The 27300-nt window shown below is 54.0% G+C and overlaps 1 protein-coding gene and 2 long non-coding RNA genes across 9 annotated transcripts; 1 reads left to right on the forward strand and 2 right to left on the reverse strand.

Annotated features, from left to right (window-relative positions):
* LOC148758586 (uncharacterized) lies at window positions 1-26431 on the reverse strand. Of its 6 annotated transcripts, none has more exons than XR_016020822.1 (6): window positions 26246-26431; window positions 24859-25083; window positions 23429-23509; window positions 8281-8464; window positions 4343-5878; window positions 1-4168 (listed from the first exon to the last, which is right to left on the reverse strand). It is a non-coding gene; the product is annotated as an uncharacterized LOC148758586 (long non-coding RNA). The 6 variants fall into 6 exon arrangements; XR_016020821.1 differs by having other exon boundaries at window positions 4337-5878; XR_016020820.1 differs by having other exon boundaries at window positions 1-4749; window positions 5741-5878; window positions 26246-26422.
* On the forward strand, window positions 2257-24266 carry LOC148758587 (myosin-7). 2 transcript variants are annotated; one of them, XM_088796994.1, is made up of 40 exons: window positions 2257-2345; window positions 3556-3609; window positions 4043-4251; window positions 4541-4684; window positions 4977-5133; window positions 5231-5258; window positions 5865-5973; window positions 6050-6142; window positions 6246-6309; window positions 6755-6853; window positions 7075-7178; window positions 7831-7969; window positions 8072-8190; window positions 8299-8448; window positions 8737-8907; window positions 9509-9818; window positions 10100-10167; window positions 10546-10633; window positions 11266-11383; window positions 11529-11652; window positions 12348-12484; window positions 12728-12983; window positions 13641-13883; window positions 14070-14246; window positions 15037-15182; window positions 16303-16393; window positions 17133-17522; window positions 17747-17873; window positions 18064-18182; window positions 18869-19065; window positions 19612-19795; window positions 19981-20146; window positions 20280-20404; window positions 20965-21273; window positions 21487-21690; window positions 21797-21922; window positions 22025-22300; window positions 23187-23282; window positions 23408-23542; window positions 24138-24266. In XM_088796994.1, exons 3-40 carry the CDS (start codon window positions 4051-4053, stop codon window positions 24153-24155), a joined length of 5808 nt encoding a protein of 1935 aa, XP_088653120.1. In that variant the 5' UTR covers window positions 2257-2345; window positions 3556-3609; window positions 4043-4050; the 3' UTR covers window positions 24156-24266. The 2 variants fall into 2 exon arrangements, with proteins under 2 accessions (XP_088653120.1, XP_088653119.1); XM_088796993.1 differs by lacking the exons at window positions 2257-2345; window positions 3556-3609; window positions 4043-4251 and having other exon boundaries at window positions 4316-4684.
* On the reverse strand, window positions 14828-17147 carry LOC148758588 (uncharacterized). The gene is made up of 2 exons (XR_016020823.1): window positions 17009-17147; window positions 14828-15141 (listed from the first exon to the last, which is right to left on the reverse strand). It is a non-coding gene; the product is annotated as an uncharacterized LOC148758588 (long non-coding RNA).
* Window positions 26432-27300: the final 869 nt, after the last annotated feature.

A 27300-nucleotide genomic window follows, 5' to 3' on the forward strand; every position in this document is an offset into this window, starting at 1 on the left:
TAGAGCTGCCTAAAGGAGGAGTCTTTATTTTAGTCACCATTCGATCCTCATTGATTAGAGCAACGCCTGGTACTCATAGGAGCCACTCAGTAAATACTTGTTGAGTGAAGGAATCAGCACAGCTGCTCCGTCTTCAGACAATCGGGTGCAGAAGGAAGAAAATCCTGATGGAACCAAGAGCAGGTGCCAAAGGGCTGGGGAACAAGTAGGGGTCTTGAAGGACATCAGGCCCTCCAATCTGTTTCCAGATTAGATATGTGAGGCAGAGAGCCTAGAGGCAGGGAGGTGAGTTCTATTCTGCAATGGGGAGTAGAGAATAGTAACACTGTACCAGTGCCCCGCAAACCCGCCAAGAGGGAAACAAAGTATGATTGATTAATTTGTTAAAGGTAGAAAAGTCTTCCCAACTTTGCAGCCACAGAGGCTGGCCCATCGTGAAGACACTGACTTTGAAATGGCCCAGTCGTGTCCTAAGCATCGTTGGTGCCTCTCAAGTGCCTGCTTCTGTGCCCGAGCCCCGGGAAATCAGGGAGGGGCAGCAGCTTTGAGCTTGGGAAGCTGGAAAGGGTGGATGAAAAGAGGTTTTGCCCTTCATTGTGAGCCCTTGGGCCTAATTCCTCAGCACCTGGCAGGGCCCAGGAGGGACACCCAAAGTTTGTTTTGTGGGACATCTTAGCAGCTGGGCCCCAGCAGCTGTATACCACAGCACTGCAGAGCTGTGGCTGCACTGGACCAGACATCTGCATTTGTGGTCCACACCCCAGTTACCCGCACCCCCTCCACAGCTGCTCAATGCCCTCAGGCTGTGCCTTGGTTACCAAGCAGCCCCCACTGAGGCTCTCACCTGGACTTGGCCATCCCTGCTGTGCCCACCCCATTGTCAAAGTGCACCTGCTCTACCCCCATCCCTGAGGCCTGTGGCTCTCCTTCCAAGCGGACAGGACTGCTAATCAGATGGGTTAACCCACATGCACTGAAGAGCTGCGTTTGGGAAGGAGGGGGGATTTCAAACCAAACCACGCAATGGTGGCCTGGACACGGAGCCAGTGAGGCTTGCACCCCCGTCCCCCCCATTGCTAGAAGAGCGTGGCATTGGCTATGGCCTGTGCTCACAGACTGAGCCCCAGCTCCCCTTCCCCACCTCCTCTGTGGTGGCTCCTGAGGTCTGCAGGAAAGGGGGAGATCTTCCCTGTCCTTCTGCTCCACCTGCCAGAATACCAGTCGCACCAGGTCTGGACAGAGACGGCCCCACAGAACACAAGAGGGTGGGTGGCCAGCTGATGACTGTCTTGGTTACAGGTCTTCTACAAGTGCGGTGTTATCTGTGGTTCTGAGAATGTATGGCTCTGGGCTAGGTGTTTAGTACCCGTGGGCAGAGCTAGGAGGTTCCAACAGGTAGGACCAGCTGGCAGCCGGGCCCGCTCTCCGTACAAAGTGGGCCCTTGCCTCCTTACACTCCCAGCTCTCCTCCACAGACTGGGTTCCATCCCCAGTCTGCTGAGTTTTCTCCCCACCCTTGAATTGTGCTGCCCTGACTGACTACATGGCCTTAAAGAAGGCACTTCTCTTCTCCATAAAATGAAGGGCTTCGACCCATCACCATGGCCTGTCTGGCTCTGACGCTCAGTGACTCAACATATCACCTGGCGGGTCCAAGGAAATCACCAGTACCTGAGTCAGAGACCCCATCTCCAAGCTCCCTGGTTGTTGTTCTTTTCGCGTGGGTGGGAAACCTCCTTCCAGCTGCCCCAGTCTAGCCCACACCTTGTTGCCAGGTCCCAACTCTGCCCTACCCCTCTGCTGCTGACACTCAGCCCCCTCCCATCTCACAGATGGCTGCAGGACCCAAGCCAGGGAGCAGGGAGGAACCTGTGCAAGTGGGGCCAGACCAGTGCTGGGGGCAAGGGACTGAGGGACAGCAGTGTGAGGGGCCCGGAGAGCCCTGGGGAAGGGCCAGGGCCCTGCCTGCCTGAGGTTACGGTGGTCTGGTCAGTTGTGGTCAGTTCCCTCTTCTGCTAGCTGTGGAATGTGAGGCCTGGCCTGGGAGATATTTTGGCTGCACTTTGAGCCATCTCCGCCCCTGGAACTCAGACCCTGCACACTCCGTGCCATAACAATGACGACCACTTCCAATTGTTTCCTAGCTAGAGGGGGAGGGGAGCACTGTTTAGGAAAGGGGGGGAGCCTGGGGGAAATGCTTCTAGTGACAACAGCCCTTTCTAAATCCGGCTGGGGACTGGGTGCAAGTGGGGGTGGGGGCGCCCTGCTGCCCCATATATACAGCCCCTGACCAGGTCAGGCTCCACAACTCTCTCCAGCACTCTATCTGTCCTGGCTGCTCTCAGGTAGGAGTGCGGAGCTGGAGGCCTTCTCCTAGGATACGGGGGCCCCAGGTTTAGGAAGGGGCTCCTCTAGGAACAGCAAGCTGCCTGCAGGGCTTCATGCAGAGTAGTGGGTCTGGGCACTGAGCACACATGTACAGATCTAAACATGCATGTATGTGCCCCAGGAAAAAGGGGGGCGCATGTGTTACAGGGGGATATCTGTATCTGAGTATATGGGATCAGAATGCATTAGAGGGTGTGTGTGTGTGTGTGTGTGTGTGTGTGTGTGGTGTACACAGGATGCATGGTCTGAATGTATGGTGAGAGGGTATGTACCTCACTGACTAGGATATGGAAATATCGAGAGAGAGGTGTGTTTATGATCATGCCTAAGGACAAGCAGGTCCATGTGGGGGAGGAGGAGGGGATGAAGATGGCAGAGAAGAATTAGAAAGCGTGTGTGCTTAAAAGATAGTTCTGTGAGGTCTGCAGTGTGCCACTACCCATGTCCACGCACATGGAGGCATTTGTGTGCGCATCCAGAAGTCGAGACTGCCGCAGTGTGTGTACAGCCCGCAAAAGGAGCTCATGGGCACGCGGTGTGGCTGTGCCAGGTCTCTGCATACTCGACAGTGTACAGCGACGTGAGCCTGTCTCTGCTGTACACAGGTTCGACATGTGTGTCTGTTGCTGCGGTGTAATGGCACACTGGGGGGGGGGGTGCCAAGCTTTAGGAAGGAAGCAGGTCTGTGTGAGGCATGAGCAGTGTACAGCGAGGACATGTGGAATGTGTTCAGCTGTGTGATGAGTGGGTTTATGAAAGAATGCCCACAGGGTGTCCTGTCATGTCCACCAAGACTGACAATCAGAGGGGGACAGGATGGACAAGAACTGGCTTTAGAGTCATGAGACTTGGGTTCAAGTGCTGGCTCCACTGCTTACTGCTATGTGTTTTGGACAAGGAAGCCCCTTAACCTTTCATGAGATAGGTATAGGCAAGGGTGGGACCATCTCCTAGGAGGAAAGGGGATTAGGGCTCAGAAAACTGTTAGGACTAGTGCTCAGGGGGGAAAAGGGAATAGCTTGGAAAGCAAGAGAGAGGACAGGACCAGAGAAGCTGACTACCACGTCCCACCTGCTTTCAGGCCTGGGGGAGGGTGGGGTGGGTGCTGGAGGGCAGAGCCAGGCAGCAGCAGGGAGGTGGCCCTGACATAGCCTTCCCTCTCTCCAGATCTCCTGCAGGCTTGAGACACTTTCCTCTCATAGACATACTTGAGAAGCCAAGGTAAGGAAAGCCGAAGATGGGGTGTGAGGGAATTTGGGAAGATGCGGAACTCGAGTTTCTGCCTTGCCTTGGGGGAGAATGTCTCGGCAACCAGGAGTCCTTATCTGTGACTAGTGAGGGGGCCAGGGCGGGACAGGGTTGGAGATGGATACAGTCAGCTCCCTGCTTCCACAGAAGCTTAGGGCGCTCTTCCCTTTTCTAGCATAGCCCCAGGCTGAACAAATGTCTGCTTCCCCTCTGCCCAATAGATTTGCTAGGCATCTCAGGTTCAGGGATAAGCTCAAGGAACAAGGGACTTACAGGTGAGCCCTCCTGACTCCTGGGCATAGGGCTAGGCTCTGGGGTCCCCCTGAAGAGGAGAGCGCGGGGAGGAGAGCAGAGGGGAAGGAAGGTAGATGGGAGGGCAGCCAACTCCTTCTTCTGTGCACTGCAGGCACAGTCATGGGGGATGCAGAGATGGCAGCGTATGGGGCCGCCGCCCCCTTCCTGCGCAAGTCAGAGAAGGAGCGGCTGGAAGCCCAGACCAGGCCTTTTGACCTCAAGAAGGATGTCTTCGTGCCTGATGACAAAGAAGAGTTCGTCAAGGCTAAGATCGTGTCTCGAGAGGGTGGCAAAGTCACTGCTGAGACCCAGAATGGCAAGGTGAGTGGCAGGGCTGCCATAAGAGGCCATCCTGACACCCCTCAACCCTTGGGTGCAGAGTGGGATGCCACCAGAATTCACTCACACAGACCTGAAGACAGTCCAGTTTTCCCTTCCTTTGGGTAGGGATCCACACCTTCCAAAGAGGCCTTCCTGCTCCCAATATCCAGTCTATCTTCTCCGTGATCCTGGCTCCTTCTCTCTTGAACACCATTATCCTGTAACTTGCCCAACTCCTATCCCTGCTGAGGGAGGGTTGACAGGAGGGCCTGCATGTGGGCTGTTGCAGACGGTGACTGTGAAGGAGGACCAGGTGTTACAGCAGAACCCACCCAAGTTCGACAAGATCGAGGATATGGCCATGCTGACCTTCCTGAACGAGCCCGCGGTGCTCTACAACCTCAAGGAGCGCTATGCGGCCTGGATGATCTACGTGAGTGTGTCACCTGGGATATGCCTCTGAATCTGGTCGCTTCCTGGTCCCTGCATATCCACCACCTGGAGGAGACAAGAGATTCTGTTCTTTGTGCGCAGGCAGTATTGTACTCTGCCCTAGTCCCTACATCATTTGGTTTAGTTTTAATACCCGGGGGCAGGCATCACTCCGATTTTGTGCACTCATAGATTGTCCGTTCTCTTCTTCCTCTCCCAGGATCTTTTCTAACTCTGAAAACTGCCACCCCCCTCTTTATCACTGGCACCCACTGCTCCTTTTCTATACCTAGACCTACTCAGGCCTCTTCTGTGTCACCATCAACCCCTACAAGTGGCTGCCGGTGTACAACGCTGAGGTGGTGGCCGCCTACCGGGGCAAGAAGAGGAGTGAGGCGCCGCCCCACATCTTCTCCATCTCCGACAACGCCTATCAGTACATGCTGACAGGTGAGCCGAGAGCAAGGCAGCGGATGAGGGGTGGGGGGCACCAAACAAGAGCATCCTGTGTGGCTCCTGACTATTCCTCCCCATTTTCTCTCCACAGACAGAGAAAACCAGTCCATCCTCATCACGTGAGTATGGCTCCTACCCTATTTCCTCGCAGAATCTCCCTGACCCCAGCCCCCATCAGAGCCCCCAGTCTCTATGCACACCCCACTCATTACTCTCTCCAGCTTCACGCCAGCTCCTCTTTCTTCTCTGGCCTTTCCCCTTACCTTCTCTTTGCTCTTCCCCTTCCCTCTCTTATTTTTCCTCTCCCATCTCCTTCACTCACTCTCCCCCAACTCATCATTTATCCTTAAGCCTGGTATCAGCGTGTCTTCTTCACCTTTTCATGTTCTTTCATCTTTCCCTTCAGAAACCTTCCCCAGTCTTCCAGCCCCACCCATTCGTATTCAAAACAGTCCTGGCCCACATCTTCTGATTGCCTTTAACCAGCTAAGAGCAGGTTCCACGTGCCCAAATCCATCACCTTCTTGTGGCATCCTTCCTGGTTGCTACCCCTGACGCCATGGATGTCAGAATACAGCTGTGTGTTTGGGATGCATTGTACCTGCCAGCTGCCTGCATCAGGGCTCCCACTGTCCATAGGACCAGGCACTCTCTCCTGACTTGACGCTCGTTGGCTTCAAGCAGTGTTTGTGCACTGCTTAATGAGCCCCTTAATGTCCTGACAGCGGAGAATCCGGGGCTGGGAAGACAGTCAACACCAAGAGGGTCATTCAGTACTTTGCTGTTATCGCCGCCATTGGGGATCGCAGCAAGAAGGACCAGAACCCAGGCAAGGTAGGCCTGCTGTCCCTCAAGGGACCAAACTGCAAAAAGCGAGCCCTCTAACGTGGCACCTTCCCGACCTTCACAGGGCACCCTGGAGGACCAGATCATCCAGGCCAACCCCGCCCTGGAGGCCTTCGGCAACGCCAAGACCTTACGGAATGACAACTCCTCCCGCTTCGTGAGTGGTCCCTGACCTTGGACTTGGGATTTGGGCTGGTCAAGGAATGGTATCAAATATGAGCCTTCCTTCAGCTCATCACCACATTGCTCCATCTCTCCAGGGAAAATTCATTCGAATCCATTTTGGGGCAACCGGAAAGTTGGCATCTGCAGACATAGAGACCTGTGAGTGCCATGATTCTGCTAGGGCTCAGCCTGAACTCACCCTCGTTCTAACCATCTCAATCCCAACCTCTCTCTCCTCTCTCTCTGTCTCTTTTCTCTCTAGGTCTCTGGCTCTCAGTCTCTCTCCCTCTCTTTTTGTCTCTCTCTGTCTGTGTCTCTGTGTCTCTAGGTCTGTATAACATCTCTCTCTCTCTCAGACTTCCTATGGTCTTTCTCCATCTCTGTCTCTGCAGGTCTGTGTGTCTTTCTCTGAGACTATTTCTCTCCTCCTCGGTCTCAGTCTCCATCTCCACCTCTGTGTGTCTATGTATGAGTCTCCTGCTTTCTCTCTTCTTCCTCTCCCTCTGCCTTCTGCTTGCTAGCTACATTTGTGACTCATTTTCCTCTATTTCCTTGTACCTAACTCCTAACCTTTTCTTTCTCTCTTCTCCCTTACTGTTCACAGACCTTCTGGAAAAATCCAGAGTTATTTTCCAGCTGAAATCAGAGAGAGATTATCACATTTTTTACCAAATCCTGTCTAACAAAAAGCCTGAACTGCTGGGTGAGTCAGAGCTACCAACTGAGACCAACTATCTCCATGGCAACCTGGTCCCGTCTGCTCGCGGCTGATGGTCGGATGCTCTGGGTTTATGGCACTGCTGGATTCAGTTCTGGGGAATGTGGGGCCACATTAAGCCCTGTCCTGTGTCATGTGCTGTGGCAGGCAGCCCCAGTGACAACCAGGGTTTATGCCACATCCTAACCACACCTTCTCCCCGCCAGACATGCTGCTGATCACCAACAACCCCTACGATTACGCCTTCATCTCCCAAGGAGAGACCACTGTGGCCTCGATTGATGACTCTGAGGAGCTCATAGCCACTGATGTAAGTGTCTAAGGACTTAATCGAGAGGTGAGGAGAGTGGCAGTAAGGGGCAAATGGGGCCATTCCACTGGCCCAGGGGTGGAGCTGACACTGGCTGCCTGTGGTTCACAGTGGTATGGCCCCTCCCTTAGGGCCAGTATGTCCCTCTGACCAGGCTGTACTGAGGTATGGGTGTCATGAGACAAGGCTGGCAAATATTTGGTCAAACCAGAGAGGGCTGGAAGCCATGGGATAGAAAAGTAGACAAGACAAGAAATAAGGTGTCACCAAAGGAAGAAGGGAGGGGAGGACCTTCTATATCTGTCCGTGTAGACACCCTGGCCTGGGCAGGCTAGGTAAAGAACAGATATGGACAGGTATGGAAGGTCTAGGCAGCAAAGCAAGTGTAGGGCTTAGAAAAGGTGCAATAGTAGGAAACATGAGTGGGTAACCCAGAGGACCTCCAGAAAATAGCTGTGACCACTGACACTGGGGCTGAGGCAGCCTGCGCTCCACTCTTCACTCATACCTTTGTTTTGGAGTCCCCGCTGGATACGGGAGTCTCAGAACCCACAGGGATTCAGGAGATGAGCTCTCTCTACAACTGAAGAGGAAGCTCATTTTCCTGCCTTACTTCCTTTCCTATGGTCCCCAATACGGGGCCTGTCTACAGAATGCCTTTGACGTTCTGGGCTTCACTCCAGAGGAGAAGAACTCCATTTACAAGCTGACAGGCGCCATCATGCACTTTGGAAATATGAAGTTCAAACAGAAGCAGCGAGAGGAGCAGGCTGAGCCGGATGGCACTGAAGGTGGGAGTCTGGGATGCTGGGGACACATGTAGTGTCACTGAGGGCCGCATCTGCAGAGGAGTCATCTCTTTAACAACTTAGTTACCTGCCCTTTCCTTCCAGAGGCTGACAAGTCTGCCTACCTCATGGGGCTGAACTCAGCTGACCTACTGAAGGGGCTGTGCCACCCTCGGGTGAAAGTGGGCAATGAGTACGTCACCAAGGGGCAGAATGTCCAGCAGGTGGGTCATCTTCAAAAGACAAATGGTGGCGGGGAATGGCATGATGCAGTGGGAGCTCTAGAATTCACCCTACCCAAACACTCTGCTTACTTGGGTCTCTCCTTCCAGGTTTCATATGCCATCGGGGCACTGGCCAAGTCAGTGTACGAGAAGATGTTCAACTGGATGGTGACGCGGATCAACGCCACCCTGGAGACCAAGCAGCCACGCCAGTACTTCATCGGAGTCCTGGACATCGCCGGCTTCGAGATCTTTGACGTGAGTGGGCAGAGCCCTGGGAGTGGGGAGAACAACAACTCACTCGTTGGCACATGCAACAACCATTTGTTGAGTGCCAGCCATAGACTAGGCGTGGGCAATCAGTGGGGTTCAGCAGTGACAGAGGCAGTCATCATCCTGACTTCAGGGACAGCGCTCCCTTCCTGCCCTGATCAGGGAGGGGACCAGCCACACCCCTCGCTGGGCTGGACACAGCCCTGGGCTGACCCCACCGGCCACCTCGGCCGCCGGCCTAGCTGACCGGCTCCTGCCCTCACTCCTCTGCAGTTCAACAGCTTTGAGCAGCTGTGCATCAACTTCACCAACGAGAAGCTGCAGCAGTTCTTCAACCACCACATGTTCGTGCTGGAGCAGGAGGAGTACAAGAAGGAGGGCATCGAGTGGGAGTTCATTGACTTCGGCATGGACCTGCAGGCCTGCATCGACCTCATCGAGAAGGTGCTGCCCCACCACCTGAGCTTTCTACTTATACCCACATAAACTCCCAGAAAAAATGGCAGCCCCATCCCTTCTGGGGAAAAGATCTGGATAACAGAAGGATCTGAAGCCTAGTTTCCAGAGCCCTGTGTTGTCCTAGCCCCTCAGGACATGGTGGCACCTGGGAGAGTCAAGTTCCCAGGGGCTTGAAAGTGGACACACAAGGGAGCGCACATCCAGGATGGCCTCCCACACCAGTGTGTTTATCACCCCTGGTTTAGCCTTCCAAGGAACAGAAAGTCTGAGGGCAGGGTAGGGGATTGTAAGAGGGCACCTATTTTTCCACCCCAACATCTCAGGGACCCGGGTGATAGAGTGGTGTGTAAAGCACCTACAGCTTCCACATTCCCAGACTTTCAAAAAAGTCCCTCTGACATCAAACAAAGTCTTCCACCTGGGGAAGGCTTTAACAGGTGTCACTCAATAGATAACTGTAATCAGACCGGAGCCTGTTACCTTAACATCCAAAGGAGCATCTCCACAAGCAAATAGTGACCCTAGAGCAGGATCTATCTCCATTTGCATGAGGTATGCTCAGTGATGCTCTCCCTTCTACCCTCAGCCCATGGGCATCATGTCCATCCTGGAGGAGGAGTGCATGTTCCCCAAGGCCACTGACATGACCTTCAAGGCCAAGCTGTACGACAACCACCTGGGCAAGTCCAACAACTTCCAGAAGCCACGCAATGTCAAGGGGAAGCAGGAAGCCCACTTCTCCTTGATCCACTATGCCGGCACCGTGGACTACAACATCCTGGGATGGCTGCAGAAGAACAAAGACCCGCTGAATGAGACAGTGGTGGGCTTGTACCAGAAGTCTTCTCTCAAGCTGCTCAGCAACCTGTTTGCCAACTATGCTGGGGCTGATGCACGTAAGTAGAGACTGGGACCCAGGGGATTAAGGAGCAGGATTTCTGCCCTGGATCTGAAGCAGATCAATTGCTACACCCCACCATTTCCATGTCAGGCTGTGCCCAAGGGTTATAGGCTCAGTGAGATCGAATTGGGTGGAGAAACTGAGGCAACCACAACAAAGACCCTTACCTGGAGGCCAAATGCCAGCAAGGATATGAAGAGAGGCTGCGAATCTTTACCCCTACCCTAGCCTCCCCACATGCCCACTTGTGCTCCTTTTTTTGACTCTTTCCCACAGCTGTTGAGAAGGGCAAAAGCAAGGGCAAAAAAGGCTCATCCTTTCAGACCGTGTCAGCTCTACACAGGGTGAGTGTGTGACACCAGTCCCAGCCCAACATGGCTCCTTCCCTGCCTTATTCATCCTGACTCCTCCCACTACCCCCCACCCCCACCCCTCATTTCATTCATGATCCTTTCCACTCTTTGTCTTCTCATTTCTTCATCTCCATTCTCTTCACCTTCATCTGCTGGCCTCTTTCTTTATTCAGTTCCCATCTCATCTTTCTTTTCTTTCCCTCCTGCCTTCCATCGTCTATCTCTTCCTCCATGTCTTCCCCTAGCATTCCTTCATTCTCTTTAGCTCCACACATTCTCTGTATCTCTCTTTCCCTTCCTCCTTTCTTCTCTTTTTTGTTACTTCTCTTCCATTTTCTTTACTTTTCCCTTTTGTTTCTTGACCCACAGGAAAATCTGAACAAGCTGATGACCAACTTGCGCTGCACACATCCCCACTTTGTGCGCTGCATCATCCCCAATGAGACCAAGTCTCCTGGTGAGCCCCTGAACTCAGGCTCAGACCACAGCTGGAGATACACGACCCTGGGGACAGGACCTTCTAAGTCATCTCCTAACCTCTCAACGCAGTGCTTTCCAAATCACATTCTTCTCCTTCCGACCCCCATGAGGACCCACAGCCCACCCCCACCCCAGTACCTTACATTTGGAATGTGTAACTCAGGGTAATGTGTAAGGCACTTAGAAGGACATTACCTCGCAAATGCTTTACAACCCCCAATGAGATGTGTAAGGGTTGTTCATCCTTTTTTGACTGATAAGGAGATAGAGGCTCAGGGGCCTGTGTTCAAGGCTTGGCTCTGTTCTGATCAGCTTAGTGACCTTGGCCAGGTCCCTTACCAATCTGGGCTTAGTTTATTCTCTAGGAAATGGGATGTATCTGCCCTGGCTACCACCAATGATAATAGGCATAAACCATATAAAATAAGAAATGTGAAATCCTTTTGGTTACTCTTAAAAGTGGGCTAGAAAAAAAATTAAGGATCATCATTAACTGACTTGCTAATGTTACCAGCTAATAAGTGGCAGAGCCAGGATCAGAACCCGGGATTTTTTGGCTCTCAGTCCAGGGCTCTGTCCACATGCTCCTCTCCCCTCCCCCCGCCACAGGGGTGATGGACAACCCCCTGGTCATGCACCAGCTGCGCTGCAACGGCGTGCTGGAGGGCATCCGCATCTGCAGGAAGGGCTTCCCAAACCGCATCCTCTATGGGGACTTCCGGCAGAGGTGGGTACAAGGCCCCCCAGGGCTCAGGGAACAGGGGAGAACCCCAGTGGCCTTGGTAGGGAGGGAAGTCTGCAGGGGTCCCCGAGTTCTGAGGGCAGAGCAGAGGGGTGAAGAACGTGGGTGACTCCGGGAAACTCCCTCCCAGGTATCGCATCCTGAACCCAGCAGCCATCCCCGAAGGACAGTTCATTGACAGCAGGAAAGGGGCAGAGAAGCTGCTGGGCTCCCTGGACATTGACCACAACCAGTACAAGTTCGGCCACACCAAGGTGAGTCTAGAGCCCCATTGGGTGGAATTGTAGGCTGTGTGGCTGTCATGCAGAGTGTCATGCGGGGTCTCTGGTCCCGCTCCCCGCACAAGAATGCAAGACATGGTGAGGCCAAAAAGGAACACCCACGGAGCCATAGATGGTGGAGTCATACCTCTACATTCTCATTGGCGGCTGGGTTGGAGACACAGGAAGCAGGAGCCACACGATCCGCAACCTGCCGTCCGCTTCTCTGCCAACCAATCCCACTTGCTACCTGCAATCCCCCGCTCTAACTGCAATCCATGCTTGCTAGCTTAGCCACGGCAGTTATAGCAGTGGCTAATGGCTAACCAGTAACAGCTGATGGCCAACCAGTTATAGCTGATGGCCGTCTATTACCTGATCCAGCACTGTTCCACGTGAGGCCGAGAGCCTGGAAACTGCTCTCTGGGCCTCTGTCCCCACAGCGGCCATGTTGAGTGGAGCAACTGGGAGTTTGGAAGGCAGACCCTTGATTCCTGGCTTCCTGTATCAACCCAAGTGCTGGAAGCCAGGCCTTCTTTCTGTCTTGTCTGTCACATTTTGCTCCCAGGTCTAGGATGAGCAGGCGATGGGTCCCCTGGGAGCTCAGCCAGAGTCTCCCACCCTCTTCCTGCTCCCTGGATACCCTTCTCTGAGCTGTGGCCCCCTTGGCTCTTCCCCTTTGCCCACAGGTGTTCTTCAAGGCGGGGCTGCTGGGGCTGCTGGAAGAGATGCGAGACGAGAAGCTGAGCCGCATCATCACCCGTATCCAGGCCCAGTCCAGGGGTGTGCTCTCCAGAATGGAATTCAAGAAGCTTCTGGAACGCAGGTGAGAGATCTCAGGGAGGTTCCTAGTCATGAGGTACAGGCTGGTTCAAGGGCAGTGTCCGCAAAAAGCTCACTGGTTCTTCAAACAACAAGACTGGCAGGAGGGGTTCATACAGACACAGGGTGGGCCTCAGGCTCAGAGAGCGGAACAGATGAAGGAAAGGGCCACTACCTACTAGTGGGCCTCAGGACAGGAAGGAGGGAGGAGGGCGCTTTCACCACCCCTCTCACTGGGCCCCTGCAGAGACTCCCTGCTGATAATCCAGTGGAACATTCGGGCCTTCATGGGAGTCAAGAACTGGCCCTGGATGAAGCTCTACTTCAAGATCAAGCCACTGCTAAAGAGTGCAGAGACAGAGAAGGAGATGGCCAACATGAAGGAGGAGTTTGGGCGCCTCAAAGAGGCACTAGAGAAGTCCGAGGCTCGCCGCAAGGAGCTGGAGGAGAAGATGGTGTCCCTGCTGCAGGAGAAGAACGACCTACAGCTCCAAGTGCAAGCGGTGAGGCTCTGGGCCTTTGGTGGCTCTTCCACCCTGTTCTGCCTACATCTCCCACACACCCTGCTCCTCTCCACCCAGAGTCTCACAATCTTTCCCCTCACAGGCAGAGGATTCTGGGGTTAACACTTCAAAAACCTCCAAAGAGATCCTTCAAGAGAAGGAAAGGGAAGGGGGAAAAGAACTAACTTTTAAAACACAGGCTTTCCACCTGGATTCATTCTGGATCCACAGCTCAATAATTTCATGACCTTGGGCTAACCATGCATTGTCTTTGAATCTCAATGTCCTCATCTCTAGATAGGGAATAAAGCTGCCCATCTCACTAGATTATAAATATGTAAAGTTCTGGCATTCAGCAAATGTAGTTCCCTCCCTTCAATGTGAGGGGGGCGTTGGAGGGCCAGGAGCAGAGTGGAGGAGACCAGAGCAAGGGAGACAGATAGAGACTTCTGGTTTCCTTCTCCCTGCTCCTGGCCCTCCAATGCCCCCCTCACATTGCCCTAAAATTCTTCCCCTCCCCATCCTTCTGAGGTTCTTCTCAGCAGTAGATATCCTGGAGCTCGCCTCCTGTAGTGAGGACTAAGCCTCTCCCTCCCTCTACCCGCCACGCGAGGACTCCACCCATTGGACAGCCTGTCCTCTGTATCTCACCCTCAGGAACAAGACAACTTAGCTGACGCGGAGGAGCGCTGCGACCAGCTGATCAAGAACAAGATCCAGCTGGAGGCCAAGGTGAAGGAGATGAATGAGAGGCTGGAGGATGAGGAGGAGATGAATGCTGAGCTCACCGCCAAGAAGCGCAAGCTGGAAGACGAGTGCTCTGAGCTCAAAAGGGACATTGATGACCTGGAGCTGACATTGGCCAAGGTGGAGAAAGAGAAGCACGCAACAGAGAACAAGGTGAGGGCAGCTCCCTCTGGCTCCAGCCTAGGTCTCCTCGAGATTCCCAGACCACATTGACCTTACAAGACCAGGGCTCTCAGGGGATCCTGACAGCAGTGTGGTCCTTGGCATTAGAGATCTCCTTAGATGTCTCCAGGCTGGTGATCTTTGACCTTAATGGTGGTGGGGGTTCTTGGTCGGCAGGTGAAGAACCTGACAGAGGAGATGGCTGGGCTGGATGAGATCATCGTCAAGCTGACCAAGGAGAAGAAAGCTCTGCAAGAGGCCCACCAGCAGGCCCTGGATGACCTTCAGGCTGAGGAGGACAAGGTCAACACATTGACCAAGTCTAAGGTCAAGCTGGAGCAGCAGGTGGACGATGTGAGTAGATTGTCACAGGGCCTAGATATACCATGTCCACCTGTGCTTTGTGTGCGTGCGTGCGTGCATGTGTGTGTGGAGGGTGGTGTTAGAGAGTGTTCCCTTCCCTGAAACTTTTCTGTAAGAGAGTTTGGGGATAGAAAAGGGAAAGCATGATCAAATATGTATCTCATCTCACTGATATGTTCAACAGTGGAGATGGGCTTCCTTATTTCAATTTAGGTTCTAGCTTATACATCTGTCTTTAATCACAGGATTTAGAGGGTTATATCATAAAAACACATGTTTCTTGGAATTTTGTAAGGCTCCTCAAAGAGGACCTTTAGACTTTTAATATTTTAGGCAGGATCTGGTCCTCAGTGATCATTGTTCCCACAGATTGTTTTTTGTGCCTCTCTATTGAGTCACTTATCACTCTGAGTTATCATTATTGAAGTATCTGTCTCAGCCATAAGACTGAGCTTCCTTTAGGTGGAAACTTGGATTTATTCAATTTTGTGACTGCAGTGCTTAGCCTGAAACCCAGTAGGTTCTTAAAGGATGCAGAATGAATGAACACAGCTTTGGGGTTTCATCCCATAGTCATTCATTCAATCATTTATCAGCTACTGAGCATCCCTACATGCTAGGCACACTCACAGCCTCCTGGTAACATTTGGCCCACTCTGGGGAAGCTTTCCCAAGTCCTGGACATCTCTTGGGGTCCCCCAACCCTGGAGTGACTGAGCTTCCAAATCCCCAAGTCAGCATGCTTGGCCTCACGAGACGTGCTGGTCCTTCTCTCCATCAGCTGGAAGGGTCCCTAGAGCAAGAAAAGAAGGTGCGTATGGACCTGGAGCGAGCAAAGCGGAAGCTGGAGGGTGACCTAAAGTTGACTCAGGAGAGCATCATGGACCTGGAGAATGACAAGCAGCAGCTGGATGAGCGACTGAAAAAGTAGCGTATTCCCCTCGCTGTCACCTTTCCTTGTCCCTAGCCCAGCAGCCTATTCTGCCAATGGCAGTCCAAGGTGACCCAAGACATCCATCCTCAGGCAACAGCCTCATGCAGGCTCAAGAAGTGGGTACAAAACTGTGGACAAAGCCTCCAGGCAAAGGACTTTCCTCCCCCAGACACGTACATCAGGGCCAAGCAAAGAGTCTAACTTGGATCCCTCCAGTCCTTCCTTCCTGTTGGGCACTCAAAAGGGATGGAAAATAACAGCTCGCCCCCTTTATACACAAGTCCCTTTAGAGACCAGTTGCCTAACATGGAGGAAGGCTCCACACAAAACCTTTCAAGAAAGTTCTTTTAGGTCCTTTAGAGAGTGCAGAAGGCCACAGAGAAATGGGTCAGCTGTCACACTTAAGCAATGCAGGGTCTGGGCCATTTCTTTGTTCTTATAAACTTGTGGTTCTAATTCTTATTGCAAGTGCTTCCAAAATGTATAGCTCCATTTTCCAGCTTGGTAAACAGTGAACCTGCAGAACATATTTGGATAATCGAAGATATGACGGTACTTTAGGGTCAGGACTTTGAAAGGCGCTGAGGATCACCATGAGTCACATCTCCATCAGGCTGTCTGCCTGGGAGTCTTCACACTTCCCCAGGCACAATGTTTATGGAAGGAATAAATAAATATATGATCCCTTTGATCCTCAAACCATCTTTTAAAGAGGGTATTTTTAGCCTCAATTTACCGAAGAGGAAACAAAGGCTCAGAAAGGTTAACCAAATTCAAAGTAACAATGACAGAATTAAAGATCATTGGAGCTTAAAGGGACCTTTGAAACAATCTAGTTGAACCCATTCATTTTACAGACCAAAGAAGCAGAGTCCCTTAGAGCCCAGGTCTTACCACTCCACCTACAGTGTTCTTCCCATTACACTTCCTGTTGGACTTCAATCTTTCAGCACGTGGACCACCCTCTGCACACACCCCCCATTGGCCCTGGAAGCTTTTTTTTTTCTGATGAAATCCTGCTTTCCGTTTGTTTAATTATCATTTCCAACAACTGGTGGGCCTTCTTGGAACCAAAACAGCCTCCCTTGCCTCACCCTCCCTCCTTCCCCACAGGAAGGACTTTGAGGTGAATGCCTTGAATGCAAGGATTGAGGATGAGCAGGCCCTGGGCATCCAGCTGCAGAAGAAGCTAAAAGAGCTTCAGGTGAGATCTGGGATGCCCAAAGTGGGTGCTGGAGTCTCTGGGGGTGGTTCTCAGCTTCTCCAACTCCTTCCTCCAGGCTGTCCTCTCCCAGCATTATAGGTGCTCGCTGTGTGTCCATGAAGGGAGACACTGAGCTATCATAGTTCCCCTATGGAGCACCTTCAGGAGGGGCGGGGTAATCCAAGGATGGCATAGGAAGAGGCCTTGAAAAGCTCACAGGTCTGGGAGGGGCACAGAAATCTTGGCTTTCTGTCTCAGCTCTGGTTTAGCCAGTGATCATAGGGGAGCCCACTCCAGATCTCTGGGTCTCCCCTGTTACCCGGCAACTTTTAAGGTCCCTTCAGCCCTGATGATCTGTGACTTTGGTTCTTATTTCTAGAGCAGACACTGTGAGGTCTTTAGTTGTCTGGTCAGACAAACATGGCTCTCTCATTCTGACTTTTAACATTTTTTTGCCACTAAACTGCTTAAAATATCCCTAGAACACTTTGTCCCTCTTCAAGAGCAACCTTCAACCTCTTTCCTTCCAGTAAAGACAATGTGTAATGTTTTGGCCTAAAGGAAGGCTAACTTGGCTGTCTAAACCATCACCCACAAATCCTCTTATTTCCATACCTCCATTGGTAGAACTAAACTGACTTGCTGTTCCAGTCAAGCCAGGAGTCTTCTAGAGGCTGAGCAGGGGTCTCCCATGGAGGGTGCCAGGCGGTGGGTCTGAGCCCTTTGCGTCCCGGTTCAGGCTCGCATTGAGGAGCTAGAGGAGGAGCTGGAGGCCGAGCGCACCGCCCGCGCCAAGGTGGAGAAGCTGCGCTCAGACCTGTCCCGGGAGCTGGAGGAGATCAGTGAGCGGCTGGAAGAGGCTGGCGGGGCCACGTCTGTGCAGATTGAGATGAACAAGAAGCGTGAGGCCGAGTTCCAGAAGATGAGGCGGGACCTGGAGGAGGCCACACTGCAGCATGAGGCCACGGCCGCCGCCCTGCGCAAGAAGCACGCGGACAGTGTGGCTGAGCTGGGCGAGCAGATCGACAACCTGCAGCGTGTGAAGCAGAAGCTGGAGAAGGAGAAGAGTGAGTTCAAGCTGGAGCTGGATGACGTCACCTCCAACATGGAGCAGATCATCAAGGCCAAGGTGCTCAGCCTCTCCCCTCCTCCCACTGCCTCCACCCACCTCCAACATCTGCCCATGTCTCCTCTCTTCCTTGATGGTTCAGCTTCCCACTTTCTTTCTTCTACCCAGTTCTCTGATCCTCTCCTTCCTTCCATGCCTTCCCTCTTCCTTCTCATTTAATAGCACCCCTAATAACCCTTTCAGTGACCCCTACAACCATTGTATGACTCTCCTGCCTCTCTCAGGCTAACCTGGAGAAGATGTGCCGGACCCTGGAAGACCAGATGAATGAGCATCGTTGCAAAGCTGAGGAGACCCAGCGTTCTGTCAATGACCTCACCAGCCAGCGGGCCAAGCTTCAAACTGAGAATGGTGAGCCCCGGCCCAGCCTCCCCTGACTTTCTGAACCAACCCAGCCTTGGGTAGACACACACACACACACACACACACACACACACACACACACACCTCCAGACAATGGGGCTCAAGGGTTAGGAGAGGAGTTGGGGGGAGAGACGAGTGCCTGGCCTTCAAGAGTTGAGTGTGTCTTGCTCCTGTTCAGGTGAGCTGTCCCGACAGCTGGATGAGAAGGAGGCGCTGATCTCCCAGCTGACCCGAGGCAAGCTCACCTACACCCAGCAGCTGGAGGACCTCAAGAGGCAGCTGGAGGAGGAGGTTAAGGTGAGGCCTAGACTGAGGCCCCTTAGCCCACCCCAAGGAACATAGCAGCTGGCCTTTCATCCACATCATTTCCTTGAGGCTTATTGTCCATACATTATTCTCCCAGAATTCCAAAAGGAATAATAGCCTAGACCCCTCCACATGTCTCTTAAGTCTATCCCCCAGGCTGAGCCCTTTCTGTTGCCATCCCTTGAGGGGGTGGGGGATGGCATGAGCTAAGGGTGACTGTGGGCCCTGGGTTAGCAATCTGAAACTAAAAAAACTCACTGGAGCCTCTTTTTAGCATTTTGAGGGCCTCCTGAAAAAGAAAAGAATATGACTTTTAAAAAAGGTCAGGGCTCAAATCCTAATCTGCCTCTTAGAGCTTGGTGATGTTGGGGAAATCACCTAACCTCTGTGAGCCTCTGTCTCCTCCCCTCAAAATGGGGGTGAGAATGGTAATATCTGCTGCCGTGAGGAGCACAGGAGCGATGGGCCTAAAGTGTTTCATAAATAGTGTGGTGCTGTGTGGGCATTCTTTCTTACTGGTACTCAGCAGACCATTCCAGGTCTACTGGAGATTTAGAGATAGGTGAGTCTTCGGGGTGGGGGGGCGTTGCTGTTGAAAATAGGGTGAAAAGACAGGAAAGGGCTGGGGTTGCATTATGGAGAAAGCTGAGCCCACCTCCCGGTGCCCACGTCCCCAGGCGAAGAACGCCCTGGCCCATGCACTGCAGTCAGCCCGGCATGACTGTGACCTGCTGCGGGAGCAGTATGAGGAGGAGACAGAGGCCAAGGCCGAGCTGCAGCGGGTCCTGTCCAAGGCCAACTCAGAGGTGGCCCAGTGGAGGACCAAGTACGAGACAGATGCCATCCAGCGGACTGAGGAGCTCGAGGAGGCCAAGTGAGTCCCCAGTGCCCGCCTCTGGCTGAGGGCCTTTTGCAGGCAGGACGCAGCCTGCTCCCCAGTCCTCAGTCCATTGTAGATTCATGACACGAAACAGAACTCAGCTACGCTGTGACAACACAGAAGGACCCTGCCCTGGCCCCACCCCCTTCTCCTCTCAGGGAAGCTTTTTGCTCGCGTTATGTTTCTTATCCAAATATAAGACGAACAAAAGGTTTGTCTGAGGGCAGAATGCTCCCCATCTGGGGCAGGGTGCTGTGGCAGGAGGAACGGGGGTGGGCTGTAGAAGCCCATGCTCCCTCCATGTCTGCAGCCTAAAGGCTGGCTCAGAGGCTTGCCATCCAGAAGGCCCTCCTGGGTGCTGTGGGTCTTCACACCCTGCCTTCAAGACCCTCCGCCTGCCAGTTCTCAGCCACTTAGGGCCCAGGCTTCTCCCACAACGCTTCTGAGTTTTCAAGGATTGTTTTACAGAAGACTCATGTTGTTTCCCCTTGTCCAAATCCACACCCTTCATCCTCCCCACTCCCACCTTCCCCCTGGCAGGAAGAAGCTGGCCCAGCGGCTACAGGAGGCTGAGGAGGCCGTGGAGGCCGTCAATGCCAAGTGCTCATCGCTAGAGAAGACCAAGCACCGGCTGCAGAACGAGATTGAGGACCTCATGGTGGACGTGGAGCGCTCCAACGCGGCCGCTGCGGCCCTGGACAAGAAGCAGAGGAACTTCGACAAGGTGGTCCCTGGTGGGGGACACAGCCAGGGGGCAGAGCAGGGGGATTGGCATCAGTGTGAGGCCAGGGACATCATCCTTGGAGGCGGGGAGGAGGCTGAGCCCAGGCGAAGGGCCTGGACAGCCCTGCAGGTGGGGACTGGGCTGGGGCTGCGGCTGCGCAGTGAGCCCTACCCCTGTTCCCACAGATCCTGGCCGAGTGGAAGCAGAAGTATGAGGAGTCGCAGTCAGAGCTGGAGTCCTCGCAGAAGGAGGCGCGCTCCCTCAGCACCGAGCTCTTCAAGCTCAAGAACGCCTACGAGGAGTCCCTGGAGCACCTGGAGACCTTCAAGCGGGAGAACAAGAACCTTCAGGGTGCGCTGGGGCCTGAGGCCGGGAGGGGTGGGGCGAGTGCCCACTCGTGGTGCCACACAGGAGTTCCAAGAAGCATGCCCTCCCCTAATGGACCATGGCAGCCCCCAACTGAGTCACCCTGCCCCTCCCACAGAGGAGATCACTGACCTGACTGAGCAGTTGGGTTCCAGTGGAAAGAGTATACACGAGCTGGAGAAGATCCGCAAGCAGCTGGAGGCAGAGAAGCTGGAGCTGCAGTCAGCTCTTGAGGAAGCTGAGGTGTGTGTTTTGCGGGGAGGTGGAGAGGGAAGGTGAGCTCTGGGCTGTGGTCCCTATTCTCATCTCCCTTTTGTCTGATTTGTTCACTGATCCACTCTCGTAGCCTAGAACAGTGCCTGGCACATAGTGGGCACTCAACAAATATTGTGGAATGAATGAACAATTCACTCAATTCCCTTCACACAAATGTTTTACCTATTACATTTAAGACAAGATTTCCTGTTTCCACACTGCTCCCCTTTCCACCTCAGCCTCCCTCTTTGGGGTTTTTGCATTCTGTGCCTGATTGCCTGTTTCCTTGGCAACACCTTTCTGTTCATTTTCCTCTTTGTCTTCATTACTCGCTCTCCTCTTTGAGGGCCTGAATCATCTTCTATGAGGCCTATTTCTTCTTCTTTTGAATTCTCTTTTGTTCTTCCTCCTTCTGATTCTTTGAGTGAACCACTTACACCACTGTCAAACTCACTTTGTGTCCACAATTCATGGACAGACCCCTACCCCTGCCTGGTGCCCCGACTCTCCGCCTCAGACCCTCTGTCCCTGCCCTCTGCCCCCACTAGGCCTCCCTGGAGCACGAGGAGGGCAAGATCCTCCGGGCCCAGCTGGAGTTCAACCAGATCAAGGCAGAGATTGAGCGGAAGCTGGCCGAGAAGGATGAGGAGATGGAGCAGGCCAAGCGCAACCACCTGCGGGTGGTGGACTCGCTGCAGACCTCCCTGGATGCAGAGACGCGCAGCCGCAACGAAGCCCTGAGGGTGAAGAAGAAGATGGAGGGTGACCTCAACGAGATGGAGATCCAGCTCAGCCATGCCAACCGCGTGGCCGCTGAGGCCCAGAAGCAAGTCAAGAGCCTCCAGAGCTTGCTCAAGGTACATGGAGACTCTTGGATATAGGAAGGCAGCTCCCCAGACAGGGGACGTCTTCCATGTGGCCAAGTTGCCGATGGTGTCCCATCACAGCTCCAGATCCCTCCTGCCCCGGGGCCATTGCAGCGACAGCCCATGGGCTCCTCCTGAGCCACTGTGGTGGGCTTCCCGCCGGCATCCTCTTCGGTCTCTCATGCCCGTCCTCCTGATGCACAGGACACCCAGATCCATCTGGACGACGCGGTCCGGGTCAACGATGACCTGAAGGAGAACATCGCCATTGTGGAGCGGCGCAACAACCTGCTGCAGGCCGAGCTGGAGGAGCTGCGGGCCGTGGTGGAGCAGACAGAGCGGTCTCGGAAGCTGGCCGAGCAGGAGCTGATCGAGACCAGCGAGCGGGTGCAGCTGCTGCACTCCCAGGTGAGCGGCTCCCCTGGGTGTTCCTGGGGGGAAGCGCCGGCTGGAAGGAGCCAGTGGGTGAGGTTTGGGAACCACTCATGGATGCTCTGCTCACCCTGGTCCTCAGAACACCAGCCTCATCAACCAGAAGAAAAAGATGGACGCAGACCTGTCCCAGCTTCAGACTGAAGTGGAGGAGGCGGTGCAGGAGTGCAGGAACGCCGAGGAGAAGGCCAAGAAGGCCATCACAGATGTGAGTTCCCCTGCTCCACCTTCCTACTCCAGGGTCTGCTTGCCAGGCAGTGAGTGTGTGAGGACTGAGCCAGACCATATGTCACCTCTCTCCTCTCCGCAGGCCGCCATGATGGCGGAGGAGCTGAAGAAGGAGCAGGACACCAGCGCCCACCTGGAGCGCATGAAGAAGAACATGGAGCAGACCATTAAGGACCTGCAGCACCGGCTGGACGAGGCTGAGCAGATCGCCCTCAAGGGCGGCAAGAAGCAGCTGCAGAAGCTGGAGGCCCGGGTGCGGGAGCTGGAGAATGAGCTGGAGGCCGAGCAAAAGCGCAACGCTGAGTCAATCAAGGGCATGAGGAAGAGTGAGCGTCGCATCAAGGAGCTCACCTACCAGGTGTGGGCCCTGCGGCTGCTCTGGGGCTGGGCCTTCTGCACCAAGGCCTGAAGCCAGGGTGACAACCACCCAAAAGCAATGAAATGTTCTCTGTGAGCCTCTTCCAGTACAAGGGGTGGGAGTGCAACCCCTGGATGCCCATTTCCACATCGCCAAGCCCCGTCCTATCCTGATTGTCCCCTGGCTCAGAGGTCAGTCTCTGCGCCTCCTGGCTGAGAGTGCCCCCTCCGCCTTTAACCTCAGCCTGTCCCCTGGTGACACACAGAGAGCTCCAGACAGAACTCACCCTGCACAGGTTATCGGAAAGCAACTGATGTAGCCAAGCTTTGACCTGGTGACATCTCCACCAAAATACACCAAAAGTATATCAAAGCCATTCAAACAAATCTCATAACATTCCAGTTACACCGGGAGGTGTAGCCTTTAGCTCTATGGTGTTTTCTAGAATCGTATTGTCAATTAGATTTTGTTTCTGTTCTAATCCATAAAGTCCCCATCCCTCTATGCACACTTGTTCTTAACCTCAGTCAAGTCTACGTCATTTCCCTGCAGCCCAGGAGATCCCATTATACCGTGGGCTTTGTCCTTCATGGGGCTCCAGGATCTTGAAGGGCCTGCTTTCCAGGACAGTGCACACAGAATTTTGTGCACAATTTCAGGAGACCCATCAGCTCCCTAGACCCTTTTCTGATATAAAACATTAAAAATATTCATACTTTTTTTGGAGGGGGTAAAAAATTATAAGGAGAGCACAAGTGTTTGATGAAGATCAGAAAGTATAATAGAATTGGGTCAGGATGTTACATTCAGAATAAAGACAAGTGAGGGGAGGGGCATACCTCCTACAACTGTGTGGTCCTCACTCCTGACCACCCTTGACCCCCAGACGGAGGAGGACAGGAAGAACCTTCTGCGGCTGCAGGACCTGGTGGACAAGCTGCAGCTGAAAGTCAAGGCCTACAAGCGCCAGGCCGAGGAAGCCGTGAGTGACCCTGCTGGGCACTGAGGCTGGAGGAGGGACATGGGGGAGCTGGTGCTCTAGGCTGGGAGGCTGAGCACCACGGGCTCCCTCTCACCTCATTCTCTCTCCCCTCTGACCCCCCGCAGGAAGAGCAGGCCAACACCAACCTGTCCAAGTTCCGCAAGGTGCAGCATGAGCTAGATGAGGCAGAGGAGCGGGCGGACATCGCTGAGTCACAGGTCAATAAGCTGCGGGCCAAGAGCCGCGACATTGGCACCAAGGTGGGTTCCTCGCCCCCACTCCCAGGACTCTAATTGCCCCATAGCAGTGCTCCCCCCGACATCAGTGCGCTTTGGACAGAGCACCCTATACGAGGGGTGCCTCTTCTCCACTCATCCCCTACAACTGAACCACAGGCCCGAGAGGGCGAGCTGATTCAGTCCTCTGTGATTTCTACGGTTCTTCCAGCCTTTCACTTTCAATGATTTTGTGAACCCCAGCCCTAGGGTGGTCTGCAACCCTAGAAGAACCCACTTTATATACACCTAGTATGTCCCAATTTTCCGCAATCTCTAGTCTCCAGTTCTCTCCACCTAGTTTTGGCCTACAACCTTGTAACACAAACCTAAAATGGACATCCCAGAGGACCACTTGTCCTCAACCAGATAGCTGCCCTCTGACTGACCCCAGAGCCCTACACTCCAGAACTTACCCTCTACACTGATCCCTAGGACACATTTCCCACCACCATGGGGGCCCCTGTCAGGCCACACAGCAGTCCCCCACCCCACCACAGTCTCCCCTCTGTTTTCTGTGCCATCCCTGCCCAACACCCAACTATCCGGAGCTAAGTTGGACTTTGTTTCCTTTCAAAAGGGCTTGAATGAAGAGTAGCTTCGCCACATCTTCTTGATCTCCTATCCCTGAGGTGCCAACGGAGCTCCCGGCCCCGGAGCCTATTGAGCAGCCCTTTTGGAGGAAGCAGAATAAAGCAATTTTCCTCGATGTGAAAGCCTGCCCTGGACTCTTTTTCACTGCCTGCCCGCCACAGGAACACGGGGACATGGACACAGGGGGAAGGACACAGGGGTAAGGGGAGGTGGGACTCCAAAGGAGGAAGGGCAGCTTCATGGGCCAGACCAAGGAGGCCTCCCTCGGGAGTCTGTGGGGCTCTGAGCATCCCCAGTGCTGCACTGTCTGTGCTCCCCTTCACCTCCTCCTCAGCCGCAGACACCTCTTCTCCCAGCCCTCTCCCTGGCCCAGAGACACTCAGCGTTAAAGGAGATTTAGGGAAACCTTTAAGGATTACCTAGAGCATAGAGCACATCTGTTATAGACATACACCCCAGCTCTGATCAGTGCTACTCCCACCACCACCAACACTGGGACTGGACCATGAGGAGGAGGGTTAGTGTGTAGGGGTGCTCTCTGAGGTGTTATGCACTTTGGCAGTGGGGTAATGACCCCAAGGCAAGTCTTTGAGAGGGTACAAGGATTTGCAGCTGCAGCCCACTGTCCTTCCAGACACAACCACTACTGTCTCCAACCACCCCCAGAGGCCAGTGCCCCTCTCTCCACCAAACCAAGAGACATGTACCCTCAGCCCATCTTCATCTCCTCTTCATCTGCCAGGGCCTGGTTCCCTCCATCCAGGGCACTTCTTTCTTCTTCCTCATTTCTTCCCACTGTTAACTTCTGTCCCCAAGACCCTCCTCATCTGGGCTTCCTGGAAAATGGGGGATCTTTGGCCCATTGGTGGCAGGCCATCTCAAAAGGAGGCAGACAGAGGAGGGGCTGGGGAGAGTCACATGTGAGCATGACTCTGGGGAAGAGAAGGAGAGAATGGGTCACTGGAGGGCTGGGAAGAAGGAGCAAGCCCCCTCCAGCTAAATAAGCCTAGCCCCCCCCCCCCCCGGAGTCATTGCCAAACCTGGGCTGCTTAGCAAAGGCCTGAGACTGTGTGCCATAGAGGGCAGGGGCCTGGGAGGCAGTGGGACTCCTGAAGCCCTGGTTCAGCCCTGGACTGAATCTCCCCCACCCCACCACACACAGCCACTCCTAGCCAAGTTCCCGCTCCGTCCCCCACTCTGAGCTCTGAGCTCCAAATGTAGCAGCCACAGTGAGGGTCTGTCCCAGCAAGAAGGGATACCAGCGTTAGAAAACAGGAGCGGAAGGGAGAAGGAAAGGCCTGAGGAGTGTGGCAGTGGAGAGAGAGGGAGGGAGCTCAAGAAACTAGGGGACGGGGGGGGGGGGGGGGGCAGAGAAACCAACAAAGAGAAAAAATCCACAGGCCATCCCACTTTTCCCCTCACACCGTTCTCCATTCTCCCACACTAGGACCACACCTCTTCTTAGGAAGGACTTGGAGAATAATAAGGAGAACAGTAGAGAAAAGAGAGGGACACGCTTGAAAAGGGAGGTGCAGGGGACACCAGCAAATCTAAGCTCCCAGAGCAGAAGACAGTGCAGAAGATCTGGATGGTGAGAGAATGGCAGGAGCCAGTGGGTGTGAGAGAGTAAGGGCAGCTGAGTCACAAGAGAGGAGGGTGCTGAGAGGGGATGGAAGAGGAGAAAGGGAAGGCGAGTCTTGGATAGAGGAGCTGGAAGGGTTGAGGGGGGCAATCCCGGAAAGAATCCCCGGTCAGCTTCAGATGCAAGGAAATGCAGGAAAGCGAAGAACAATGAGATTAGAGAGGTGGACAAAGGCCCTAGACCAAAATGTGAGGCAGAGATGAGACAGGCAGAGGGTAAGTAGAGGTCAGGCTTAGAGAGGCAGAGACTCATGGAAATGTTGGCGTGTCAGACCCTGAGATGGGCAGAACCATGGCGCCAGGGAGAATCAGAGGCCAGGTCCTACTTTGAGAAAGGGAATCAGGCAGAGGGAAAGGGAAGGGAAACTCAGAGACAGACAGAAATACATGGAACCAGGCAAAGAGAGGCAACCTGGTGCCAAGGAGGCTGGCTCTGCCTCCTTGTCCCCTCACCTGTAGCAGGAGTCCCCATCCCGTGCCCTTGCACTCCAGGACTCCCAGCAGAATGAGGAGCTGCTTTGGAAGGCAGCTGAGAGAGGATGGAGAGCAGGTTTGGATGTGAGAGCCAGGGGAATGGAGGGGCCTAGGAAAGGAAGAGGAGGGCAAACCAGATCAGAAAGGGGGCAGAGCCCTGGAACCAAGTTAGCCCTTTCCCTCCTCCTCTTTCCATAGGGGACAGCGGGAACTGCCTGCCACCCCCCTCACCCCCCACTCCACTTACACTGAGTCTGGCCTGCTCAGAACACAGGGTTCCCTGAGGACAAAGCCTAGTCTTTGTCACCTGGACCTGACCCAGCCTGACCTGGTGTTCTCTGCCCCTTATTGTGTCCCCAAGCAATAGGAACCAAGCAGTGACGCACTGGGCCATGGGCTAACCCCCACCTTGCACACTGGGGCCTCAAGTGACCTAGAGCTGGGGACAGGTGGCCTGTATCCCATGGGGGTAACCATTTGACATTTGCACCTGCAGGAGATGGGGTGGATTCAGGTCCCCCCAAGGACACTGGGTATAGGGTATGAGTCCTCTGGAGACAGAGGTATATTCTTGAGTCCAATAATGGGGCAGCGGACGGTCCTAGGGAGTTGGAGACCTTGGGGGAGAAGCCACATATTTAATGAAAAGCTCTCTTATTCTGAGAAGCTGACCCCTGTCTGTCCTACCCACCTCCATACTCTAGAGCTATATTGAGAAGTGACAGGAGATAGGATAGGAGGGGGAACTGGGGGAATGTTCCTGGGTGTGAGGGTGTTGGGGGAAAGCCAGAGCAGGGGAGTCTGGCTTTGTTTCCTGAACACAATGTCCCCTTAGTCATAACAGGCACGGCTGCTGAAGACCTGACACCTACTGCCTCTGAGAGGTGGCATCAGTGGAGGTTGGGAAGGGGGCCCTTGAGGGCCTGGGGCACTTGGGGACACCCATGAAGAAAGGCATGTGAGCATGAGCCCCAGGAAGGTTGAGTGCGGACGCCAGAGTTCTACCTGGGCAGGGGGGAGCAGCCTGCAGAGCC

Source organism: Rhinolophus sinicus, chromosome 3, assembly GCF_057876585.1.
Source record: "Rhinolophus sinicus isolate RSI-liver-muscle chromosome 3, RSI-T2T, whole genome shotgun sequence".
Taxonomy (NCBI): Eukaryota; Metazoa; Chordata; class Mammalia; order Chiroptera; family Rhinolophidae; genus Rhinolophus; species Rhinolophus sinicus.

Coding starts and splice junctions, on each gene's coding strand:
- LOC148758587 (XM_088796993.1), top strand. CDS start 4,316: ATGCCACCAGAATTCACTCACACAGACCTGAAGACAGTCCAGTTTTCC. Junction 8,908..9,508: donor GCATCGACCTCATCGAGAAG/GTGCTGCCCCAC, acceptor TTCTACCCTCAG/CCCATGGGCATCATGTCCAT. Junction 22,301..23,186: donor TCAAGGAGCTCACCTACCAG/GTGTGGGCCCTG, acceptor CTTGACCCCCAG/ACGGAGGAGGACAGGAAGAA.